Here is a 25,014-nt window from a genome sequence, read left to right as displayed (position 1 = left end):
AAATGGGTTTAACTTTATATTAGATATGCAAATGGTACCTGATATATTTAAGGATTTTAATGAGTTAATATATTCTTGATATATTCTATTAGTGATTACTTTAAGTTAGGAAACCTGTTAGTGATTAGTGATTAGTAATTTTTGTACACAATGTATGAATTTTTGTGATGTTCTTGAATTAATTGGACATGTATTAATCATCTGTGTTGTTATTTATTTAGTATTTTTGGTTTAATTGTTCTGCATATTGTTGTATTAGTTCAAATTGAAAAATAATTATGATTTTTATTGTTGGTAATTCGATTTGTTGTTAGGGGTTAATGCCTGTCCTAGCAGAGATGTAACCAGGGGTCATAACAAGAGAAGATGCAAGAAGAGAAAAGAAATAATAGCTAGTGAGAGTGGTGTACCTCAGGAGCATGTAAATGTGGGGGATGAAGATCCTGGTGTTTTGGCCAAAATGTATTGGGAGAAAATCTTGGAAGCTACAGATGCTGAGACAGCAGCAGTAGGCACTAGTGAGGAAAGTGCTTCAGCAGCCCCATAAGCTGCAGTTGTAAGTGCCATTTCATTTAATTTGTCATTAACTATGTTACATTCTGCAATCACTTATCTATTGCTTCTTGTATCAACTCTAAAAAATTCAACCAAATCCCTTACTTAACCCTGCAACAACCAAAAAGCCTGTTAAAAGGAGAAATGTTAAGAGATCTCCTTCAAGTGCTTCGCCATCTATCAGACCTCCCTCTACAAACCTTCCAACAACCAACTCAGAAACAACACAAATGGTTACACCTCAAACAAGGCAAGGTGCTAGTATTGGGACTACCACACATTTTATGTAGTTTATACCTACACTTGGTGCAACATCAACTGTTAGAGGCAAAGAAACAACGGTCAGAGGTAGAGGAACATCCAGTGGGCCAGTAATGTTGTTTCAAGCGGGAGTAGCAAATCAACTCCAATATCATAGTTGTTTAGTTGATAAAAAATACTTATTTTGCTGTATTGGTTCAATCTTGTTTTAATCTGAGTTAGACTTTTGGGCTTTTTTTTTGTATGTTTCATATGATCAAGAGAGATAAAAAAGTCTTCTGTTTTATTCTGTTGTTATGATGTTCTGAGCACAATTTCTAGACTCTTTAATTTCATTTTGGTAATATGAGATACTTTTTAATAGATATTAGACTCTTGTGTTTCTCTATGAATCTACAATGTATCACATGCTAAAATTTATTTTAATCTTTAATGACAGTGTTATAGAATTAGAGACCTGTGTTTCAGTTATATATGACAGGAATTAATACATGACAAATACATGACAAATCTTACAGGACCTATTTATTCAAATAAAACCAATACACATGGTTATTTATGCCATCTAATTAATCATTCATGGATACTTTTGTCAAATATAACAAACTGAATTGCTTCAAACTGGTTTATCATTTTTAACAACAAACAATGCTCATGAACAACAACGATCTCCAAATTACATCAATGCTATATTTTCGTCACTAAATACAAATTACAAGCTAAACAAAACACAACCACTAATGCTATGGTTACAAGCAACACTCTACTTGTTCTAACTTCACCCCTGAATTTTTTTATTTTCCTTGCAATCATGGAAAAGTTTTCATAATTCCCTTTTAACTACCGTGGTTGTCAACCCATCTTCAAAGCTTGCATGAAAATGCTCCGTATTTCTTTTAGCTAACGATCTTGCAAGTCCTTCCCAACCTTCTTCGATCTCATCTATCCACACAAAATATTTGCAGTCTCTTGTCTAGAAAATCAAAATACCCACACCCATCCAATCGTGAACAAAAATTAAAAAAAAAAGGAACCTCTAGGAAAAAAATCCTAAGCCATTACCTTCCAAAGAGGACATCGGATGAACCATCTATGTGTGTTTGTTGTTATCGTGCCAGATTCCATTAACGCAACTTCCAGTCCATAGAAGAATCTCCCATCAACTTCTTTTCCTTCTTCTTCCTCGAACTCGAAGCATTGCTGCAACTTACATTACTCGTAGCAGAATTAAATCTGTGCAGAGACATGGCCATGGGTTAGAAGGTTTTTCTTTGTCAATATTCGTATTTGAGGAAGAAATGAAATGGTTTCAATTTCTGGGTTAAGGTAAACAATTGAGAAGAAAGGAAGAAAAAAGGCATGCTAGGGTTTCAATTTTTGTAGAGATATACGTTGGGTTACACGTAGATAGGCTTGGAGTGATTTTATTGTCACGTAGGTTCGGATATTAATGGACCAAGTGCGTAACCAACGTCAGGGTACTTCTGGCACACGGAGGTCATCTTCTATGGTTACAAGGTGAGTTTCCTTCTTCCATGGATATATTTGTCAGCGTTTGTATCTTTCATGAATACAAAGGTCATTTACTCCTTTTAAAATTGTATATTTTAATATTTATATTTTTTATATTTAAAAATAAATTAATTTTATTGTACTGACAGTGTAAAATATTTTAATTTACACACTTGTGCTATCATATTTATTCTTATGGAGGACCATTCACGTCATCAATATAAAAGATAATTATTTTAACTGAATTATGTAATTAAATGCACATGTAAAACTATTTTACACTAATAATGTATCAAAATTAAATTCTTTAAAAAATACCTAATTTGTTTGTGTTAGAGAAATTGTTTTTTAATACACTACCATTTATTTTAAGCAAACATGAGATAACACATTAATAAAATTATTAAATTATATTTAAATTTATTAATCATCAAAATTCATATGAAATATCACGGAGTTAACAAAATAATCATATGAATTAAAGTTCAATTATGGATTTAGTTATGACATGTAAATATATCACCAAGTGAGCTAATTTGTTGCATTCCACATACATGATTTAATCTTACGGGATCTATGTTCAAATTTTTCCCGAAATCCATTTCTGATCCTCTCAGCACTAATTTATCTTTTAATCATAAACCCTAATAATAATAATAATTTATTTGACTAAAAATGATACTAATCTGTCTCTATCTTTCTCTCTCTATATATATAGTGTCTGTATCTTTAATTGAAATTAGAAAGCCTAGAAATGAATTAAGAAATGTGTTAACGTGCAGCAGGAATAATAATAGTGAAAATCAGAAATTATTTTTAATATGGAAAGAGAGATGGTGTTTTGGTTGAATATTGATATTTGAAGTGTATTACAGTAGTATGGAAATCATTCAACACGCCCCCCACGTGTTGCAACACGCCCCCCACGTGTTGGCTAAGAAGCTGCCACGTGTCCAACACGCCCCCCACGTGTTGGCCAGAATGCTGGTCCACCACGTCCCCCACGTGTTGCAACACGCCCCCCACGTGTTGATTTTTCACTCAAAAAATTCACCCATCTGTAATTACACCAAATACTCCCATTTTCAACAAAAACACCAATATTTTTTCCATACCAAAAAAAATTAACCGTGTTTTGGTTGAATATTGATATTTGAAGTGTATTACAGTAGTATGGAAATCATTCAACACGCCTCCCACGTGTTGCAACACGCCCCCCACGTGTTGGCTAAGAAGCTGTCACGTGTCCAACACGCCCCCCACGTGTTGGCCAGAATGCTGCCACGTGTCCACCACGCTCCCCACGTGTTGCAACACGCCCCCCACGTATTGGCTTTTCACTCAAAAAATCCACCCATCTGTAATTACACCAAAGGAAAAGTCTAGGGGGCCAGCAATTTTATTGTATTTTGGCCAGCATGTAACCAGCAGAGAAATGTGAGCCATTGGATGAAATCTCACACCAATCTCACACCATCAAATCATCATTGATGGCTAGTTGATGGCTACCAATCATAAATATTGCTGGCCCCCTAGCATTACTCTTACACCAAATGCTCCCATTTTCAACAAAAACACCAATATTTTTTCCATACCAAAAAAAATTAGCCAGTGAAAATTGTGGTGTATGTCCACATCGACGTGGCTGTACTTGTGTGGGGCCAACTGGGTGCATGGTGTGCTTATTTGCACAATCATTGCTCTCGTGCCTCCTCAACTTTATCAACAGAAACACAAATAATAAACACACATGCAAACCAATTTTCAAACAAGAAAAACCCATAAACACATCTTATTAATTAGCACTAACTAACAAAGGATTAGCATCACAATATAGAACGCCAACAAAAGTGGTATTAATTAATTATATATTTTATTAGCACTAACCAATTAAATTCATGTTTTTCTATTTATATATATTTTGATAATATTTTTTATTTTTATTTTTTAAATTAAAAAATATTATTTCAATTTTAACACCACTTTTTAAGTGTTGATAAAATTATATAGATATCTCCAATTTTTTTTATTATATAAAAATACTTATATCAAATTAATTTTTATGTGAATAACAAAATTCAAACTCTAGGACTAATTGTTCCTTATATAATTTTCTGGAATATTATTGGCTACAAGCCTACAACAATGGTTGTTCTCTCTCTTAGCTTCTATGTTGCCTTTAGTCTGAAGAAAAATGTTTCATAATGAAATGTAGGAGGTTGGATGAGAATATAATAACAAGTCCACCAAAGTGTGTGTGTTGTAGAAAAGCATCTAACTAATATATATACAAGCCCTATAACAATCATGAGGTGTTATCATCATACACGAGTCTCAACTCTCACGTTTCATGTGTAACAAATTAATAATTTATTACTACATATATATGAATAATGGCTGCTTCTTGCTCTTCTTCAGTTTCAAAAATAAAAAAAGACATCATTATTTTCAGACTACTACAAATTTTTTCGCCATGTAAAACAAATTCAAGATTCTATTTCCATGGAGAAAGTATGAATGTATATATATTTTTTTAAACATCGTATTGACAATATATATACTCACGAAAAAAAAAAACATGTTTATGTTTATTAGGTAAATGCAGTAAATTCAATACACAACAAATTAAAATGTTTCTTCTAATACAAAATTCATATATACTTGTTTTTATACAGTATACATGGATGTTTGATTAAAGTTTTGCACATGTATAGGTCACTATATATATATCATATCACTTTCGTATGCATAAATATATATATATATTACCACAAGTTAAACTATTTATGTAAAAATTGATGATAATTATATGAAATTATTTCTCTTAAAATTTTAAACTGATAAAAAAATAATTATATTTTTAATATGTTCCTTTAAATTTTCTTTTTAGTTTACTTGAACTTGTTATATATACTTTTTTTGTCTTTTAATTTATCTTATGCTATATATATTTTTTCGTTGTATATATATTAAAATTAGTCACTAAAATTGGTCACTAGTATAAAATATATGTTAGAATACAAAATTATAAATATACATTAAAAATAAATTAATCACATATATATTTATACATAAATATATTAATAATTAATTTTAACGTATGAATAACATTTTTGATATTTTTTGTTTTGAAATAACAAGAACCAAATTTTAAAATTTTCTATCATAATAATTTTAATACTATATTACGAAAATATATTTTTTTTAAAGTTTAAATTAATAAAAAATATGCGAATAATTATATTTCAAACCGATTAATTAATGGCTCCAAAATGAATATCCGATCCTATTGAACGAAGGATGCACAACAAATCTATATGTTTAGAAGAGAGTCCAATGATGTCTGACATATGTGAAACTATGATTAACTTAAATAATTCATTCTATATATAAGAAAATGATGATATTATTAGTGATTATTACTTTTTGAATAATGGGTAAAAATTGAGGAGATAAGAGACAATAGCATTATCTTTCGTCTTTACTGTACTAATAAGCTTTAATTTGATAATTAATAAAGATGTGAATCATTATTATTGTTATTCTCTCCAATAATATTTTCTGTTGCTAGACAAGGACAACATATAGAAGTGTTAATAAGCTTCTTGAGTAAGACCTATTATTATTATTATTATTATTATTATTTCCAATCATACTTCAACTATAATGTAGTAAGCATTTCAATTTGTCCTTAGCTTATTCAAGATAAAATTTAGCTTAAAATAGGCTCCAGATTAAATTGTGCTCCACAAATTACAATATCCGAAACCTTAAGCAACATGATAAAACTCTTTTTAATTATTTGTTTTTGGTGATGTATCATCTGTACGTACAGATACAAAAGAAAAAAAACTATACCCTAGGTAGTAAGAAATATAATTATTTGTTTAAGTTTTTGGATGGGCGGTTTTATAATTATTAGAGTTTCTATAATAAAAAATTCTAAAGTTCAATCCTTGATTCCGAACAAAAAAATAGTATAAAACAAATAAAAAATTTATAAAAAATTATTTACGAAAACAAAAAATGCTCTTGAATGAGTGAAATATGTAAAATATATAAATATTCATAAATTTTTAGTTTGTCATGAAATTATTTTTTTTTTAATTTAAGTTAATAAGAGAAGACTCATAAATAATAATTATATCTGTAACACGTCTTTTACACAAAATTTTTTTCTCTTTTATTTGTTTTATACTGAAATTATTTGTATGAATATCTAAATAAATAATTAAATATAATTCACATAACACTATTCGTATTTTAATTTATACATAAAATAAAAGGGTAGTATCACTGTTTGTGGTGACAATTGAAATGAAACAGATATGTTACAAGTTGAAAAATTTTAAGCAACCAACATTTTTATTATTAGTTTTATAAATTTTTTGTGTTTCTGTTATTTAAAAAAAATTAAAGACTTAATTAACTAAGAGTTCGTTACAAAAATATTTATTTAATCAACATTTTTCATTAACCTATCAAAATTTATAAAGATCAAAATAACTATACATGTATTAAATTTAACATATATATATAGTTTTATACTGACACATGCATCTTTATGATGATAAGACGTGTATACGCATATAAAATTGAAATAATTAAGGAAACTTTGGCAATAAGTCAAAGCTCACACTCGATAGGTATCAATTAGAATAATATAACTAAGAATCTTAAAGTAATGTTAGGGAAAAAGTGTATGTTGATGATGGATGGGGTTACAGCAAAAGAAAGTAATTGGGAGGGTTAAGAAAGATTCTCTTTGGATCGGACCAATAAGGGGACCTACCCCAAAAACTCAACTCATATTATTCCCCATTAAAATTAATACACATCCAATGAAGAAAAAGTTGTCATTTAATTAGTTGCATATATAGCCATATATTATTATTAATTTATTATTGTGCCCCATATTCATAATATAATTTCAAAAGAGGACAAGTGATTTTGTGTTAAATTCCATCTCATCATAACCTTTATTTTGGCTCTTAAGCCGCATGCTTCTTTTTTCTTCAAAATAAACATCGTCCTGCCAATCAATAACTTAATTGGTGTGCATTTTTTTAGGGTTGGCAACACAACCGGCATCAATTTGCTCAAATTCAGTTAGAGCGAACTAACGATCCAAATCCACCCCTTAAAAGCTTAAGCTAATATGAGAAGATAACACTAATGATTATATCTATAATATTTTTTCTTAAGTAAGGGATTTATCTTTTTGGATTTGTTTGATTTGCTATTTTTTCACTTTTTGAAATTCACCAAAAATTAAACTCTTGACCTTTTAGATATAAAATTTTAATACCATGTTAAAAAACCATTTATCCCAAAAGTTTAAGCTAATAAGAGAAGGTAACACTAATGGTTATATCTCTAACAGAGATGATAAACTAATTCTGTTAGTTCAATTCACATCTTTAATATATATATAATTATATATATACACAAAATGAGCGAGTAAAAATTTAAACCAAAATTTGTCTTTTGCATAAATTTTAGTGTTACAAAAAAATTAATTTGTTATTCATAAATAAATAATATTCGATATTATAAAATGTAGATAGATTAAATGTTGTGTTTGAATAAAAGATAAATTTGTTTTTACGGATTAAGTTATTGAATAGGATCGAATAGAAGAGAGATATCGAGTACAAGTAAGACTTGGGTTGAAAATTTAAACCTTTAAATACAATTAAGATAAAGTTTAAATTCTAATCTACTCTACTTACCTATTACGATTTTTAATTCTTTTGTCTCTTTAACTTACTAATTTGCACCTTAGACGATTCTTATTTTAATTATACTCATATTTTCTATCTCTTTTAGATTATTAAGAGTATGTTTGCTTTGTGTTTTTATTTTTTATTTCTATTTTCAATATTTTATATTTTTAAAATTTTGTGAAAAAATAAGAGGTAAAAACAAAAAATAAAACTTTATTTTGTTCATTGTTTTATCTTTTTTTTCTTCACAAAATCAAACAAAATAAAAAATATTGAAAATAAAAATAGAAAAAAACATAAACCAAATGAACCCTAATTCTCCTCCATAATCTATTTTTAACCAAAGATTATAGACTAGTGATTCTTCTTCAATTCTTCTTTCAGCTAAAGAAAAGAGAAGAAAAAAATGCATTGAAAAATAAAAAGATAAACATCTAAATTAGTTTTTAATAAATTTTAGATTAGACATTTTAGTTTTTAAAATTTTATTATTCTAAAAATTTTTAAAAAATATTTTCGTTAGACAGATTAATCTATCTGTCACTTTTAATAAAATTATTAAAAAAAGAAAAAAAGAGAACAGGGAATAAGAACGTATAATTTGGCTTGTCAATTGTCATTATCCATGTTATATTAAGAAGGCAGTTGAGTTTATTTGTAATTATGGATGACGCTTCATTCTCCACCAACATCGCTTCCTCAGTCATTGCCATTTGAATAGACACACACCATCACATATGACACCACTATAGCGCTATCAAACCGGTGTTAATATATATAACTATTTCAAATTTTAATTTCAAGTGATTGCTTGTTATACTATTATTAATGTAATTTAATTTTAGAAGTCTTAATTTATAAATCATTTCTATAAAATTTTAAATTAATAGAAAAATATTTTATATATTTTATACATAATATATTTGCACTACAATAATTTCGGCAGAAAATTTTGGGACGCTTTTATAAAACTGTCGCAAAACGGTAACCTGTGGCACATATAACAACGGTTATTGGTTGGGGCTGCAATCAGGATTACATTTAACGGTGTCTTTTTGAAAACTGCTGCAAAATGCGTATTACCACATATTGCAATGTTTTCTTTAGTAATAACCATTTGAGTAAAATCTAGTTAAGTAAACACTACTATCTTAAGCTGCATATGTTTAAATCATCGTTACTTAAACTCGTAACATTTTTTCTACATTCGTTTTACGTAAAAAAAATTCACAAATTAAATAAGCTATATATGTTAACTCATGTGAACAAATTTACCAATAAGATTTTCTTGTTTACTTTATTTGCATTTAAATTTGCGTTCAAACATGGATGTAAAAGAAGAAAATAAAATCATATTCTGAACCAATTAAAAATAAAACATTTTCTAAAAATAATAATTATGAATATTTTCTATAAAATATTAAAAATAATAATTAAAAATATTTTCTAGAAGTCATTAAAAATTTAAAACTATAATTTTACTAAAATTATAATTTTAAATTATAATTTTTTAATTTTAATGATTTGTTGAGCATTTATTAAAATAAAAATTTAAATTTTTTTAAAATAACAATCTTAATTTGTATTCTTAGATATAAGAATTCATAATAACTAAATTCAAAATTAAATACTAAATAGAATAAAAATATTTTTATATGAAAACCAATCAATCATCTGCATATTATCATGGTTAATAAATTCAATAATGCTAACTGACCAACAAAATATAATATTTTTGGCAAATATTTTACTAATTTTAAATATTAAAGACTAAATTCTAAATCTTAATAAATATTTTTAGAAAATATTTTATTTTTAATAATTTATAAAAAATATTGATAATTATTTTTTTTTATTTATGATTGAATGTACTCTTTATTGAATTCATAATGGATATTATTAAATGTACTCTTTATTGTACTCTTTATATATGCTTGGATCATATATAAATAGATGTAAATTAATTCGATCTACTATGGTCCAAAATTAATTCGAAGCAGACCCATTCAATTTACTAGGAACGATCCTAGCGTGCATAATTCGAATCACCCTGATTCGAACTACCCTAAGACTACATGCAAGCATAATTTAAATTGGAAAAATTCGAATTACAAGCATTACTACTAATTCGAATTAGTGTTGGTTTGTCTAATTCGAATGAGACTGATTCAAATTATATAAGAATGTGCTTTTAGGAGATCCTGGTAATATTTTTCAATTTAGTAGAATTGTGTAATTTGGTTCTCCATTTGATTTAATTGTGCATTTTACCCAATATATAAGGTGCCTATAATAACTATGATTAGATATAAAGTATACAACAAAAAATTGTGTGGCAATCAAATGTGTTCATATGATATATATAATTATTAGCGCCATATACATCGAAGAGACATTTGGCTTGGTGGCAACATGACATTGTTAAATATTTTCCTTCCAGCTACCTTCTTCATTTGTGGAAGGCTTTACATAGTTATATTCTACAGTGATCCACACGTTGTGGGTCTATTGGTGGAAGTACAGGTTTAACGATTGAGTCGGTTGGACCACTAGACGATCCGGTCAGATTCTTATAACTATGAACGAAAATACTAAAATTTGGCGACGGTTTAGAACCGCCGCAAAATAAATATTATTTTCGTTTATTTGTTATTTAGCGGCGGTTGCAAACCGCTACAAAATTGATAAACGTTTAGCGACGGTTATTCTAACAGTTAGCTAAAACCGTCGCTAACCGTTTATCAGCGGCCTATCTTCCAGTGTTTGGTTTAACTGCCGCAATATGACTCCCATAACCGCTACAAAATGTCGGTTGTGTTGTAGTATTGATTGAAATGTACATAAAAAGATTTAGTTGATACACATTTATGTAAGTAGTTAAACCATTTGGATATTAATTATTAAAAATATGTAATTACTTTTTGGTTTTTAATAACATTACAATTATGGTCATATTGAATGAGAAACTATATCTCATATTACTTGACATGTTTTAAAAAATTATTTTATTATATGTATTTTAAAATAACTAATAAATTACTAGCTAGTGAAAAGGAAAAGATTGAAAATTAATCATTTTAACCAATCATAAGCCAACATTTTTTTAAGTTTATCTTTTTTTCTGTCTTTACCATCCACTACTTTGTTGGATAGTTATCGGTTAAAAAATGTTGATTGCCTAACAAATTTAATATATAAAATACTATTTTTTACAAAATCACATTTGTGTTATATGAGTACAACACAATTTTTTCTTCATATTTTAAAATGAAATTAATTTTTTAGTTCTAAGAAATAACCAAAAATAATTTTGTCTCACTTTTAAGATTTGCGCAGTAAAATAATCACACATCAAGAATATTAGTATTAGCATACTATTACATTTAAAAGATATACATTTTTTAAAGGATGCAATTTTTTTTCAGAAAAAAATGGGATTAATTTGTAAAATAATCTTTTACATCTTTTTTAGAAGAAGAAAAATTACTCTCTTTTTTTGCTTTTCTCATTTTTGAAAAAATATAAATAAACAACTAAAAAATGAGATATTTATTTATTTTAAAAATTATTTATTTTACCTTATAAATACAAACAAATGAGTCGATATATATAAAAAATAATAGAAAAGCTAAAGGTCTTCTTGACTACTTCTTATTGTTGGAATAAATATATTCCTCAATAATTTTACCAAGACTAATTTCACATCAAAAGATACTAAACATGTGCAGATTTACTTTAAAAAGGTTAAACCAATCAAATTCAAACATGTCATTTTTTTAATCACTATTGGCCTGGCCTGTAGCTGATGATGAATAATTTATCTACATTATTATTCCAAGCATAATTATTGATACTCCAAAACTAAAGAATCTAATAATACGAAGCCCTTTAATTAATTTAATTTAACTTTCTATGCTTGGTCATTTGTTGCAATAGGTTACTTAAGGGGAATGTTTATTTGTTTATTTGGTACCATTTTTACGAAATTTGTCCAAAATTGAAGAGACACATATGGATGAGGTTGCATGATATGATTTGATAATTGTTCATAATCTTGCTAAGATATGAGACCAACAACTATAGTCTATACCACTCACCCACTCAATATGAAATATGGTGCTGGTTTCCACCCATTAGAGAGATGTGAAATGTGTATTATTCTTTTTTTGTACATATATAATGATGAAAATGTTTGTACGTGTGGTTCATTTTATTTATGAGTAAACTAAGAGTTAAATATCTGAATATTTTGATATCAGATTAATTAGTTTTTGAAAAAAAATTAGTCCTTTACGATAGTAAAAATAATAAACACGTTATGTTCTTTTATTAATTTATCACATAAAATTCAACGGTGATGTTTATAGGTATTCTTAATTACTATGATATATCTATTTATAAAAAATTATCACGTAGATAACAATTTTTAGAGTGAAACTTTACTTGTTTTAATAAGATTCGTGATAAATAGAAAGGAGTTAATAAATGTTATACAAAAACTCAAAAATAATAAATACTTCATTATCCAAAACTTTATCAATTTCATATTTATGTGGCAGTAACATGATACACACCACTATAAACGGAAGGACATATATGTCCATAGTTTACTATTATGAAAGATCTAATTAATACTTTTTTTTTTCAAAAACCAATTAGTCTAAAGTCAAAATTCTCGAGAATCTAATTGTCTATTTGCTCTTGATTTATAAGTAGACTCGTTATTATACTACAATAATATAAAGTATAATATTATTTTTTATTTTTTAAATTGAAATTCATGTTCAATTTATTACTATAGAATGATGAATTCAAAATAAGTATGAATTAGTCATTTTATGTCATGATATCATCACCTTATTTTTTTAAATTTAAATTAATAAAAAGAAACAAATGAATATTTATATTTTTAACACATTTTTCACGTAGCAGAATTTCTTTTTAAATTTGTGTGAATTTTTTTTTTGGGTTTAAAAAGTATTGAACTCTAAATTTTTCGGTCATAGAACGAAATTTTAATACTAATACCATACTGTGATACCACTTCTCTCAAATACTTATATTGATAGAAACAGACACATAAATAATCGTATCTCTAATATTTTATTATTAGTTTTGAAAAAACAAAAAGGCTCATGTGACACCTCTACACACTACAAAACACTTTGCAAAGTTGGGTGGTAGCCATTTTGGCAAAGGCCAAAAACTATAGGAAACATGCCTCTCCCATCATTATTATTTGTTCTCAAATTTCATTTCAAATCGTGGGTCACCCCCACAATACACCCTTAGCTTCCATCAATCAAAACGATATATTGCTTTGGCCCATTTTGATCGCTTCCGCAATAAAATCACTTATTATTATTATTATTATTATTATAAAGCATGACTACACCTCTTATGCCTATCTATATATCTATATATCTATATAATCCATATCCATTTTAATTAACTACTATTAATTGATGCACGATAATATTCATATAAAATTATCCAACATCATTGATATATATTCTCATGCTTCATGCATCGTTTCATTAATTTAAGGATATCTATATATCATCCCACTAAATTGGAGAAGTTTACTAATTAATACCAACTAAACCAATCTCAAGGTAAGAAAGGAAAACAAAACCTTCACATACACTCATAATATATGTAGTTATTGACAACTGGTTATGTTTAAGAAGTGTAATTAATTTGTCTCTGTATTTTGAGAATAACCAAAAGAAAATGAACGAAGAGATATTGTGTGATCGGAAAGTCTCTGGTGGAACTCAAGCTATACACCCACACTTAAACTACAAAACTAAAAATAACAAAAGAGTAGTTTCTCATATTTTGCTATCTCAAAACAATGAAGACACAAATATAAAGGCATATTTATACATAGAAATAGATGGATTATTATAAGAAAAACCATTTTTAGCGATTATTTATTTTGTTTTTAGTGAAATAAAAATAGTTGCTAATATATTTATTAGTAATTAAACATTAATTATCTTATATTCCGTCGTTAAAAAATTTTAGTAGCAATTATATAATTACCGTTAAATTTTTTTTAATGACAACAAAAAGTATATATATAATTATTATTATAAAATGTAATAATAATAATAAATATATAATTATTATAAAAATATAAATTAAATAAAATATATCATAACTATTATATTATTATATTATTGTCACTAAAAATGACTTTTGTTATAATAACACTTAAATATATCTAATCGGTTTGATAGTTAAGACACTAATAAGTATATATAAATATGTTTACCATTAAAAGCTTTTTTTTTTTTCGAAAAGTTGTTAGTGATCAAGGTAATAATACAAGTAGATGGTGAAATTTTAAAATTTTGGAAAAGTCAAAATTATAATAAAAATTTGTATATCATATTTAATATCTAAAATTCTAAATCTTAATTTTTTAATAACGCACTAAATATATGTATTTTGTATATTGTTATGCATCATTGTTTTTTTTTTAAATTTGTATCTTACTAAACAAATAATTAAATATATGTTAACTTATTATGTGCGAAAATTCTCTGCAAATTAAATATTAATCTGATATTTGTAAAAGGAAAAGTATAGGGTACTAATATATTATCTGTCAAAATTTATTACCAATAATAATTAATTATTATATTTTAAATACATGTATAAGAAGACATATCCAGAATATATATATATATATATATAAAGACACTTCTATTAAACACAACTATAAAAAAATATTTTTATAGATACATCCACAAAAATACTTTTATTAAACACAATTATAAATAAAAATTAACAGAAATTGACAAAAATACTGTTGATAACGTAACGAAATTGTTTGTAAAAAGTTCCCTTAAGAATTTATTAATAGTGTGGAATAATTAGTTTGTTGTCCGCGTGCCTATCATTTCCCATTCCTCAAACTCCACTAGACACCAAAGAGAGAAAAATAGAGAAAGAAGACGAGCTAGGGAAAAAGAATAAAAAAAAAAGAAAAAAAAAAAGCGAAAGCAATATGTGCACTTGTGTAGCTCTGCTTAAATGTTACAATAATTAATCTATCGTCATGAACAAGTTTAGAGCAATTCGGATATTTTTTGAGTAGCATTTTCAATAGTTTTAACAAGTAAATTGATTTATAATTAAAATTTGTATTAAAATTAATTAATAAAATAAAATTAGTCTCATTTATAATTTCATAAATATTTATATGTCTTTTTGTATAACTCAAAATAAAATTAAACTTAAAACTAATATTAAAAATGCTCTTAGTTTAGTAGAAATTTTTTAATTTCAGAAATACCATATCAAATTTTAGAGTATAATTAAAAATAGTTAGATCAATTAGCATTATTTAACATGTCTAAATATTTATTATAAAATATTATGTTTTTATTATTTTAATTATCTTAACACTTATAAATATCCTTTTATATTATATCATTCTAAAAAACTTGAATACAATTATTTTTCTATTGTTTTCTTTTACCCTTTCTAACACCAATAAAAACCTACCTGAGCTTTAAATTATTGTGATTGCAATAGAGGTGCATAATTTATACGTTGGGCTGCAGAAATTGCAAGAAAATCACAGAATTGCTACAATGATCATATATGGTAATGTAGATATATATATGGTGAGAACAACAACATTATTATTGAGAGATTTTTAATTTTGATACGGAGTTCATGATGGTGTAAAACCTGGATATGAGGATTTAAGGTGTATTACAGATCTGTGATGACTGCGCACAAAAAATCGGACAGATCGATTGGTAGTGTGGAAATCAGACGGTCCGATTTCACAAATCGGACGGTGCAAAAAGCAGTGGATCCGATTAGTGAACTTCTCTCACGTGGCGTACATGCAGGTAGAGATCTTGGTTGGCTTCGTTGCACTCTCAGCAAAAAACGAGTGTTTCCCCTCTTCCCAGCATACATCTCTTTCAATCTCATGCTCTCTCTTCATCCTCCTTAATCCCACAACTCTGCCCAGCACTCACCATTGTTGGACCACATTCAACCTCGGTATGTAACACCCTACCACCCAGAGCTTTACACTTAAGTCGTAAAGTAGAGGTGGTGTGGTATTACATTATGGTATCAGAGCAGTTCCTTCCTATAGAGCCTGAAAGACGGACTAATTGTACTTCTGTGCATTCTCTGCATATGTGTTTATGTGCTATTAGGATATCTGACTGATATATATGGCATAAACGTTTGTAAGCATGCATTTGGAACTAAAAGCATTAGAACTGTGGTATTGAGACTGATCAACTTAATATCACTTGTTTGGTGTGTATAGGGACCAGATGTCGACTCGCGGACGCGGTCGCGGACGAGGTAGAGGTAGGACAGGCACCGTTACTCCTGCCCTTATAGGGACTGATCCAGTAGACTTATGGCTACCCTGGAAAATATGGTTGCAGCTATGTAAGCAACAGCCGAGGCACTAGGTAATCTGATAAACCAGGGTAATCATGGGAACAATAATGATGAGGACGGTTCTATGACACTTGCTATATTTCTGAAAGTTCACCCTCCAACTTTTAGGGGAACCTCAAATTCTACTAATGCAGATAATTGGATTCAGGCTATGGAAAGGGCGTTGCAGGCCCAACAGGTTCCTGAAGAGCAATGGGTTGAATTTGGAACTTATCAGCTGCAAGGTGAGGCTCAGTATTGGTGGCAGGGAACACGACGTATCCTGCAGCCTGATGGTGCTGCAATTCCTTGGGTGTAAGACCCAGAATTTTCAAATAAATCTTATTATGAATTAATTTCAATTCATTTATTCATTAGAAATTTTATTCTCAGAAATTATTTTATTAAAGTTAATTAAATCAAAAGTTAAATTTTTACCTAATTTTATAATTATTGAATTATTTTCTATATTTAAATTACAAAATTAGTAGTTATGGAATGACAAGAATTTTTACGTGATTTAATTCAAATAATTGATATTTCTATGATTTAATACTTCAAGTTTTAGGAATAAAGAAATTAATCTTATTATCTTATAAATTTAATTAAAGAATTTGATTTCAAACCAATTAGTATTTTAATACAACAAATAATATTTTAAATAATTTTCAAGATTAAATTATATTTTTAATTAATACCCTATACTCCTAATTTTATTAAAATTACCTAAACTACCCTAATTAACCCTAATATCCCCAAATTTAACTCTAATCATAATTTTACCTAATCCCTACCCACACCCACTCCTCACCGCCACTCACTCACCCTCACCCCTCACTCACAGAAACCTCAACAAGAACAGAAAAGGTGGGAAACGGAAAGGGGAAATGAGAGGGAAGAGAAGAGGGAGACCGTGAGAGAGGGAAAGCGCCAGGGGAGGAGGAGCTGTCGCGCCACCACCGTCGTCTCACCTGCGACATCACCACCGTCCGTCGCGCCGCCACCACACTGCGTTGCCACCGAAAACAGAGACGCGAAGGAGAGGAGGCCGCGGGTCACTGTCCTCGAAGCTTCTGTTGTCACCGTGCAGAGCCGCTGCCACCGTTATTATCGCGGGCTGCTGCTGCGCGGGTGATCGTCGCCGCCTTTGGGTCCATCACCATCAAGCAGAGCCACCGGGGAGAACCATAGTTGTCGCCGAAGCTCCAGTCGCCGTCAGAAGCTGCTGCCGACGCCGATCTGCATGCGCCGTCACCGATGAGATCCTCCGCCGTCGTTGACGACCCAGCCGCCACCGATCTGGTCTGGGAGAGAGGAGATGTGAACAGAAGAGAAGGCGGGGAGCCACCGCCGCTGGTGCTGAGTCACCGAAGCTTCTGGACTGAGCTCAGCCACCTGAAACCCACTGCCGTCGCCGGAAAAAGCACTGCCGGTAAGGTTTTAAGCTTTGGGTTTTTGTTTCTCTTGAGATTCCAGAAGCTTTATTGTCGTTGCATGTTTGTTACAGTTGTCGTCGTCGGAATTCGTTGCCACCACCACCATTAGAGGTGAACCCAGTTATTTTCTCGCTGCCGAAGGTATTACCGTCATTGCTCTGGTTCAATTTTGTATTGCTATCGCTGCTGTTGACTTGCCCCAATTCAAGTTTAGTGTCACTGCCTTAGTTTTAGCCTTTCTCTTGAATCTGTTTCACTCTATACTCTGAACTGCCTTGGTCTCGTTTATCTTTTTGTTATGGTTTTAATTCCATTCTAGTTTTGGTGTCGCTTTGAATTTTTAGAGTTGTTTATGCGTTTGATTCCATCAAATTCGAATCTATTGTTGTTGCTGTGAGTGAAATCGGAGTTGGTGATGCTGCCATCGTCCCTGTTGTGTTGGAATCTCCACTGCTGCTGTGAGTTTAAACTAAGCGGGACTGTTGTGTTAAATTATGCGATTGCGACATCGAGGTAGGGTTTTTCTTAAAATCTAATTTACATTACAGAGTTGTGATAAATAGATATTGATGTAAAAAGATATATTTCTGTGATTATATTTGTCTTGTGGATGTAATGGATTGTTGGACTGGATTATTGGGTGCTTGATTGCTTGAGTGAAGTACGGTTGTTGATAAGAAATGGATTTGGAAAGTTATTTACTTGATTATTATGAAAAGTGATTTTTCTTGGTTTAAAGTTAAACCGGTTTGATTTTATGAATAATTTAATACTTGAGCTGGTTTGACTTTAAAAAGAGTTTTATTATTGGAATTGGTCTGATTTGAAAATACTTTGATACTGGAATTGGTTGAATTTTGTAAAGTGATTGAGATTTGGAAATGGTTGAGAAAGGATTTGAGAAATGTTTGGATGGGACCCGAAAAAGGGTGGCAGTGTCCGAATTTTAAAGGAAATGCTGCTGAAATTTTATAAAATTGGAAGCTTTATTTGAAGTAATTAATTAAAAAGATTTGTTTTTAAACGTTCTATGTTTCAAGATTGATTTATTTATCAAAGAAAGAATTATGTTTTGAATTAGGACTGTTAATGAATGGGATGGAAAGAAGGATGATGAGGATTGATGGGGATTTTCCTTAAAATATGGTTTTTGAATGAAGTTGGAAATGAGATTTGGATTGATGAATGATTATGATGTTAAGAATGTTGAGATATGATCTTTGAATTATTTATATGGCTTATGAATTTGAAATATCTGAGATACGAGGTTCCCTGGATTAAGTGCCGTGGCTTGCCACCACGTGTACCAGGTTGAAAACTCGATACTCTGTTGACCCTACGATGTAAGTGGGTGACCGGGCACTATATAAATTCCCGGGAATGTTATCCCCATTGATTAATATTGATTATTTGAGAAAAAGCTATGCATAGACTCTTGGGGATGCACGTCGGGGGACCGTCTAAGTACAATTCAGACTTGTCGGGTTGGCTGGATAACCGACAGATGAGCCTCATCAGCCATAGGACAGGCATGCATCATATGCATTTGTATGCTTTGCTTGAGTTTGAACTTGTTTTGGTTTGCCTAATTGCTAAACTGTTCGTAACTGCTACTTAGACTATTTGCTGTAACTGCTGCCTACTTGTGCTTTCCTTGTCTGTCTTCTCTGTGTTTGTCCTGGCGTGCTATATCTGAGATTAAACATTGTTTCTTTGAAAAGGTTTTGAACAATTACCTATTGGTTTTTAAAAGATTCATAAGGCAATGATAATCACTGAGCTTGAAAATAGTTTTCTTATAAAATATCTTCTTATGACAGCTTTGAAATTCCATGGTGAGACCGTGTGGTTAGGTTCTCACCCCCCTACAGCTTTACCTTTTCAGGAACCAGATGAAGAGGCATTAAGGAGTGTTATACTGCGTTTGTTTTATATTTTGTTGTATTAATTAGATTATTTTCTTCCCTCGTCTTTGTTATTACAAATTGTAAGAGGGATAGGAGTTGTATGTTTTATATGTATATTATATTAGGAGTTATTATGTAAGGAGTTTTGTATATGAATCTATGCCTGCTTGTATTTTTTTTAAATTAAAGTATTAATTTCCGATTTTCGAAGAAATCAGCGATACAGTGTCAAGTCACAGGCTCCTATTTTAGTATTTAGTATGTAAAGTAGTCGTAATACTTCTTGCTATCAGAGTGGCGTAGCCGGAAGCGTGACTTCTGATAGTGAGGGTGTTACATTATGGTATCAGAGCGGTCTTTCCCGTAGAGCCTTGGGAATGGACTGATTATGCTTCAATTGCATACTCTGAGCGTTTGTCATGAAATAGATCTTGTTCAGATAACGAGAATTAGAGCTTTATGCACATGACGGTCTACTGGTTAACGCCATTAGTCTTGCATTGCATAATTCCTGGTATTAAGTTTGGCCGGCTTAACACTAGTGAATTATGTATATGGAAGTACCAATGGGTTATCATAGACGATATGCGAGTCATAGATAATGCGAGTCACGTAGTTCGCGGATGCTATTGTTCGCTTTTCATGCTTGGTTTCGATTTGTGATTCTTGTTTATGTCGCTTAGGTTGGCATATCGTTTCTTTTTACTATCCTCATTGAAGTTCCTTGACTCAGATTCCTTTCTTGAACCATGATTGATCATTCTTTGACCGTATTTCATTATTCGTCCATAATCTTGTTTGATTGTATTCTTAAGAATTTGTCTGAGTCTTTTAAAGATATCTGTCCTTATCATTGATTATACTCTTCTTTAGGAATCCTGTGCTCATTGATCCGATCTTGAACTTGTTTTGGCATGATGCATGATCCTTAAATCTTGAGCAATTTGAACCGTGAGAATTATGATTCGAACTAAGCTAACTTTGTAAATTGATTCTTTTACTTCATGTCTAATGTATATCTTGTACTTACCATATTCTTGATTATCTTCTAAATTTTCGGCATCATAATTCTTGACCTTGAATTTCTCTACGTAATCTGTGTATCTCCTTGACGTGATCTGAGCTTATTTTGGTTTTAAAAAAAAAAGAAGAAGAAGAAAAAAAAAATTTAGAATTGACTATTTTTCTGCTTAATTCTGTTACGCAATCCTCTTTTGAATTTTTTTTTTTTAGACCATTTTTAATTTAGTATATATTTTTTTACATGGATTCAAAAATTTCTTTATATGATATAAATCTGTTTATCTGCAATACTTCACCTATTCTTTTATAGATATGTGAAAACAATTTTTTTATCTTGGATTTTCTTCCTTGACTACAACTTGATTTAATTCCAATTTTATCACAATTTTTATACGTATACTTTTATGATTTTGCACCCGAGTATTTTCCAAGACTCTTAAGAAAATATTTCTGCTCATAGCTTGATTAAGTTCTATTTTATAAATTTTGCGTATCTAATTTTAATCTAACTTGTTTTGATGTAATACCTTTTATATTTCTTTTGAAAAAGTGAATTCATTCCTTTTTGAGTTTATCCATTCCTTGTGGACGCTACTATTGATTTTTAGTATTCTTTTCAACCCAGCTTAGATTCGGTTCAAAAGAGTGTACCGTTCTTCCTTCTGATTGTTCCTTTCGAAATTCTTAGATTTAAATTCCTTCCTAGGATTACAACTTGAATTCCTACCAATCTCATATTTATTTTTATGCAAATTCTTATTTTATTATGTAAAATGTCTTTGAAGGTTTTCAAGAAAATATTTTATCCTTAGCCTAACTAATTTTTATTTCAAAAATTTTGCATAATCTAGTTTGACTTGAAATTGTTTTAATATGACGCAATATTTATGTTTTTATCAATTCTCTTGAATTTTATAAATAATTGCCCTGTTCTCTTTTAGGATTTCTATTGAAGTTCTTTGAAGTCAAAATTATTTCCTATTTGTATTTCAATTCTTTCTTCTGACATACTTCATGACTTTTAACCATCCTAATTTGTTGGTGACTAGAACCATTCCTTCATATTTTTGTAAACCTTGTGCCTCTCTAATTTGGTTTCAGTTTGTTTTGATCCAATTTACCACTACCCTTCTTTTGTTTTCTTTGGAGTTCCTAGATTCAATATTTCCTGTTAAGATGCGAAATGATTCTTTTCGAAACGTTTTCTCATGACCATACATTATTGCTTAGTTGTAATCCTATACCTCCTTCCGTATTCATGTAAATCTTATCCTTATCACTTACTCTTCTCTTTCTGCGATTTGTATCTCTTTGAACGTACTTAATGCATTTTAATATTATTGAATATCTTTATAAGGTGTGATTTCTAGTATATTCTTGGATTGTTTTAAACATTTTTAAATAAGGTTTGATTTATTTTTAAATAAGGTTGTTTTTGACTCTGCATTCCTTTATTTGGGCAATGCCTCTTTTGCTGTAAGTTGAATTTGTTTTGGAGCAATACAACCATCTCTTGAAGTTTTAAATAAAATCGCTTTTAACTTAGCTTACACTCCCTTACTTTGAAAATTTTTGTATGTGATTTAAATATGTTTCATTACTCCGAAAATTTTTGTATAAGATTTAAATCTGTTTCATTGTAATGCATTTTCTTTTCCTTTTATAAGCAAAACTTTATTTCAAGTTTCCTTCCAACAAGATCGTAATTTTCATGCATGCCTAACATAAGAACGAGAAAAATAGAATTTTTCTTTTAGCTAAATTAATCTCTCTTTTCTCAAATTTTACGTAGTTTGTTTCGACTTGAAGTTATATTGAAATCATGCTTTATTTGACTCAGGAGCAACTCATTCATTTATTACATTTGAAAAAGCCAATGAGTTAGGATTGAGAATGGTGGTTTTAGGTTATGATTTGAAAGTATATAATGGTACTCATGAAACTATAGTGACTAGGATAGGATGTCCACAAGTTCCCTTTCGAGTGCAACAGCGTGAATTTGTACATGATTTGATTTGTTTGCCTATGACTGGTCTTGATCTCATCTTGGGATTGGATTGGCTATCCAAGTATCATGTTTTGCTTGATTGTTCTGAGAAGTCAGTACAGTTTATGCCGGAAGGGTCAAAAGCACCGGTTGTGGTGAATAGTTACTATTTGAATTCTATGATAGTAAACTGCTTTGGAATTGAATGTCAGGATATTATGTTATTAACTGCGGGAGTATCAGGTGATGATCAGAGTTTAGAGCAGATTCCGGTTGTATGTGATTTCCAAATGTGTTTCCGGATGATATTAATGAATTTCCACCTAACCGAGAGGTTGAATTTGCAATCGAGTTGGTACCTGGATCCGGTCTAATTTCAATTACTTCTTATAGGATGTCACCTTTAGAAATGGCTGAACTGAAGGCTCAGCTGGAAGATCTGTTGGGTAAGCATTTTATCCGACCAAGTGTTTCTCCGTGGGGAGCGCCAGTGTTACTGGTAAAGAAGAAGGATGGGAGTATGCGGCTGTGTGTCGATTATCGGCAATTGAATAAGATCACTGTGAAGAATAAATATTCATTGCCTAGAATCGATGATATAATGGATCAGTTACAGGGTGCTGGTGTGTTTTCTTAGATTGACCTGCGATCCGGGTATCATCAGATAAGGGTTAGAGACGAGGATATACCGAAAACTACTTTCAGAACCCGTTATGGTCATTATGAGTATACAATGATGTCTTTTGGGTTAACTAATGCCCCGGTCGTATTTATGGATTATATGAACAGGATTTTTCGACCATATCTGGACAAGTTTATTATTGTCTTTATTGATGACATTCTTGTTTATTCTAAGTCTGAAGAGGAACATGCTGATCACTTGCGAACTGTGCTACAAATTCTGAGAGACAGGAAGTTGTACGCTAAGTTATCTAAATGCGAGTTCTAGACGAGTGAGGTGAAGTTTCTTGGCCATGTGGTGAGTAAGCAGGGAATAGCTATGGATCCAGCTAAGGTGGAAGCAGTGATAAATTGGGAGCGACCAACTTCAGTGACAGAGATCAGGAGTTTCTTAGGTTTGGCAGGGTATTATCGCAGATTCATTAAGAGATTTTCACAGCTCACCTTACCTTTAACTAAATTGACTAGGAAGGATACGCCTTTTATCTGGACTCCAGAATGTGAAGAGAGTTTCCAAGCATTAAAGCATAGGTTGACTACTGCACCTGTATTGGTATTACCTGAACCAAATGAACCGTTTGAAGTGTATTGTGATGCATCTCTGAAAGGTTTGGGGTGCGTTATGATGCAGCACCAGAATGTTGTAGCATACGCCTCACGGCAATTAAGGCCGAATGAAATGAACTATCCAACACATGATTTGGAACTTGCTGCTGTTGTGTTTGCTTTAAAGATTTAGAGGCATTATCTCTATGGTGTTAAGTTTCATGTTTTCTCAAACCATAAGAGTTTGAAGTATCTTTTTGAGCAAAAAGAGTTGAATATGCATCAGAGGAGATGGATGGGGCTTCTAAAAGATTATGATTTTGAATTGAATTATCATCCAGGAAAAGCAAACGTTGTGGCAGACGCCTTGAGTCGGAAATCTTTATATGCAGCTTGGATGATGCTACGGGAAGAAGAATTACTAAAGGCATTTCAAGGTTTGAATTTGGGAATTAGAGAAGAATCTGGAATCCTGTGTTTGAGTCAGTTGCAGATTTCAAGTGATTTTAAATTAGAACTTCTGAAGGCTCATCGAGATAGTGAAGCATTATGTAAGGTATTACCAGCAGTTAAACAGGGAAAACAGTGGAGAGTGTCAGAAGGTCAGGATGGTTTATGAAGGTTCAAGAACCGGATTATTGTGCCTAATGTTGGAGACCTGCGACAAAGTATCTTGAAGGAAGCTCATAAGAGTGGGTTCTCAATTCATCCAGGGAGTACCAAAATGTATCAAGATCTGAAAGCGATGTTCTGGTAGCCAGAGATGAAGAATGATGTGGCATTACATGTATCTAAAAGTTTAACGTGTCAGAAGGTTAAGATTGAGCATCAGAGACCATCAGGGACCCTTCAGCCTTTGGAGATTCCACAATGAAAATGGGAGAGCATCGCAATGGATTTTGTGATAGGTTTGCCTAGAACCCGATCTGGTTTTGACGCTATTTGGGTGGTTG

At 30.4% G+C, this 25,014-nt stretch overlaps 2 protein-coding genes across 2 annotated transcripts; both read left to right on the top strand.

Annotated features, from left to right (window-relative positions):
• Nucleotides 1-22,740: 22,740 nt before the first annotated feature.
• LOC130949182 (uncharacterized) lies at nucleotides 22,741-23,783 on the top strand. Its single transcript, XM_057877977.1, has 2 exons — nucleotides 22,741-23,109; nucleotides 23,472-23,783. Exons 1-2 carry the CDS (start codon nucleotides 22,741-22,743, stop codon nucleotides 23,781-23,783), a joined length of 681 nt encoding a protein of 226 aa, XP_057733960.1.
• A 51-nt stretch (nucleotides 23,784-23,834) lies between these two features.
• On the top strand, nucleotides 23,835-24,254 carry LOC130949181 (uncharacterized mitochondrial protein AtMg00860-like). The gene has a single exon (XM_057877976.1). It carries the CDS (start codon nucleotides 23,835-23,837, stop codon nucleotides 24,252-24,254), a length of 420 nt encoding a protein of 139 aa, XP_057733959.1.
• Nucleotides 24,255-25,014: the final 760 nt, after the last annotated feature.

Source organism: Arachis stenosperma, chromosome 9 (assembly GCF_014773155.1).
Source record: "Arachis stenosperma cultivar V10309 chromosome 9, arast.V10309.gnm1.PFL2, whole genome shotgun sequence".
NCBI classification, from domain to species: Eukaryota; Viridiplantae; Streptophyta; class Magnoliopsida; order Fabales; family Fabaceae; genus Arachis; species Arachis stenosperma.
The sequence above is the reverse complement of the archived record's forward strand: the minus strand, read 5'-3'. Positions and strand labels throughout refer to the sequence as shown.

Excerpts from the sequence above, each read along its gene's own strand:
- LOC130949182 (XM_057877977.1), top strand. The coding sequence starts at position 22,741 with ATGGTGGTTTTAGGTTATGATTTGAAAGTATATAATGGTACTCATGAA. Across the intron at positions 23,110-23,471 it reads GTTTAGAGCAGATTCCGGTT|ATTGACCTGCGATCCGGGTA; the intron begins GTATGTGATTTC and ends GTGTTTTCTTAG.
- LOC130949181 (XM_057877976.1), top strand. The coding sequence starts at position 23,835 with ATGGATCCAGCTAAGGTGGAAGCAGTGATAAATTGGGAGCGACCAACT.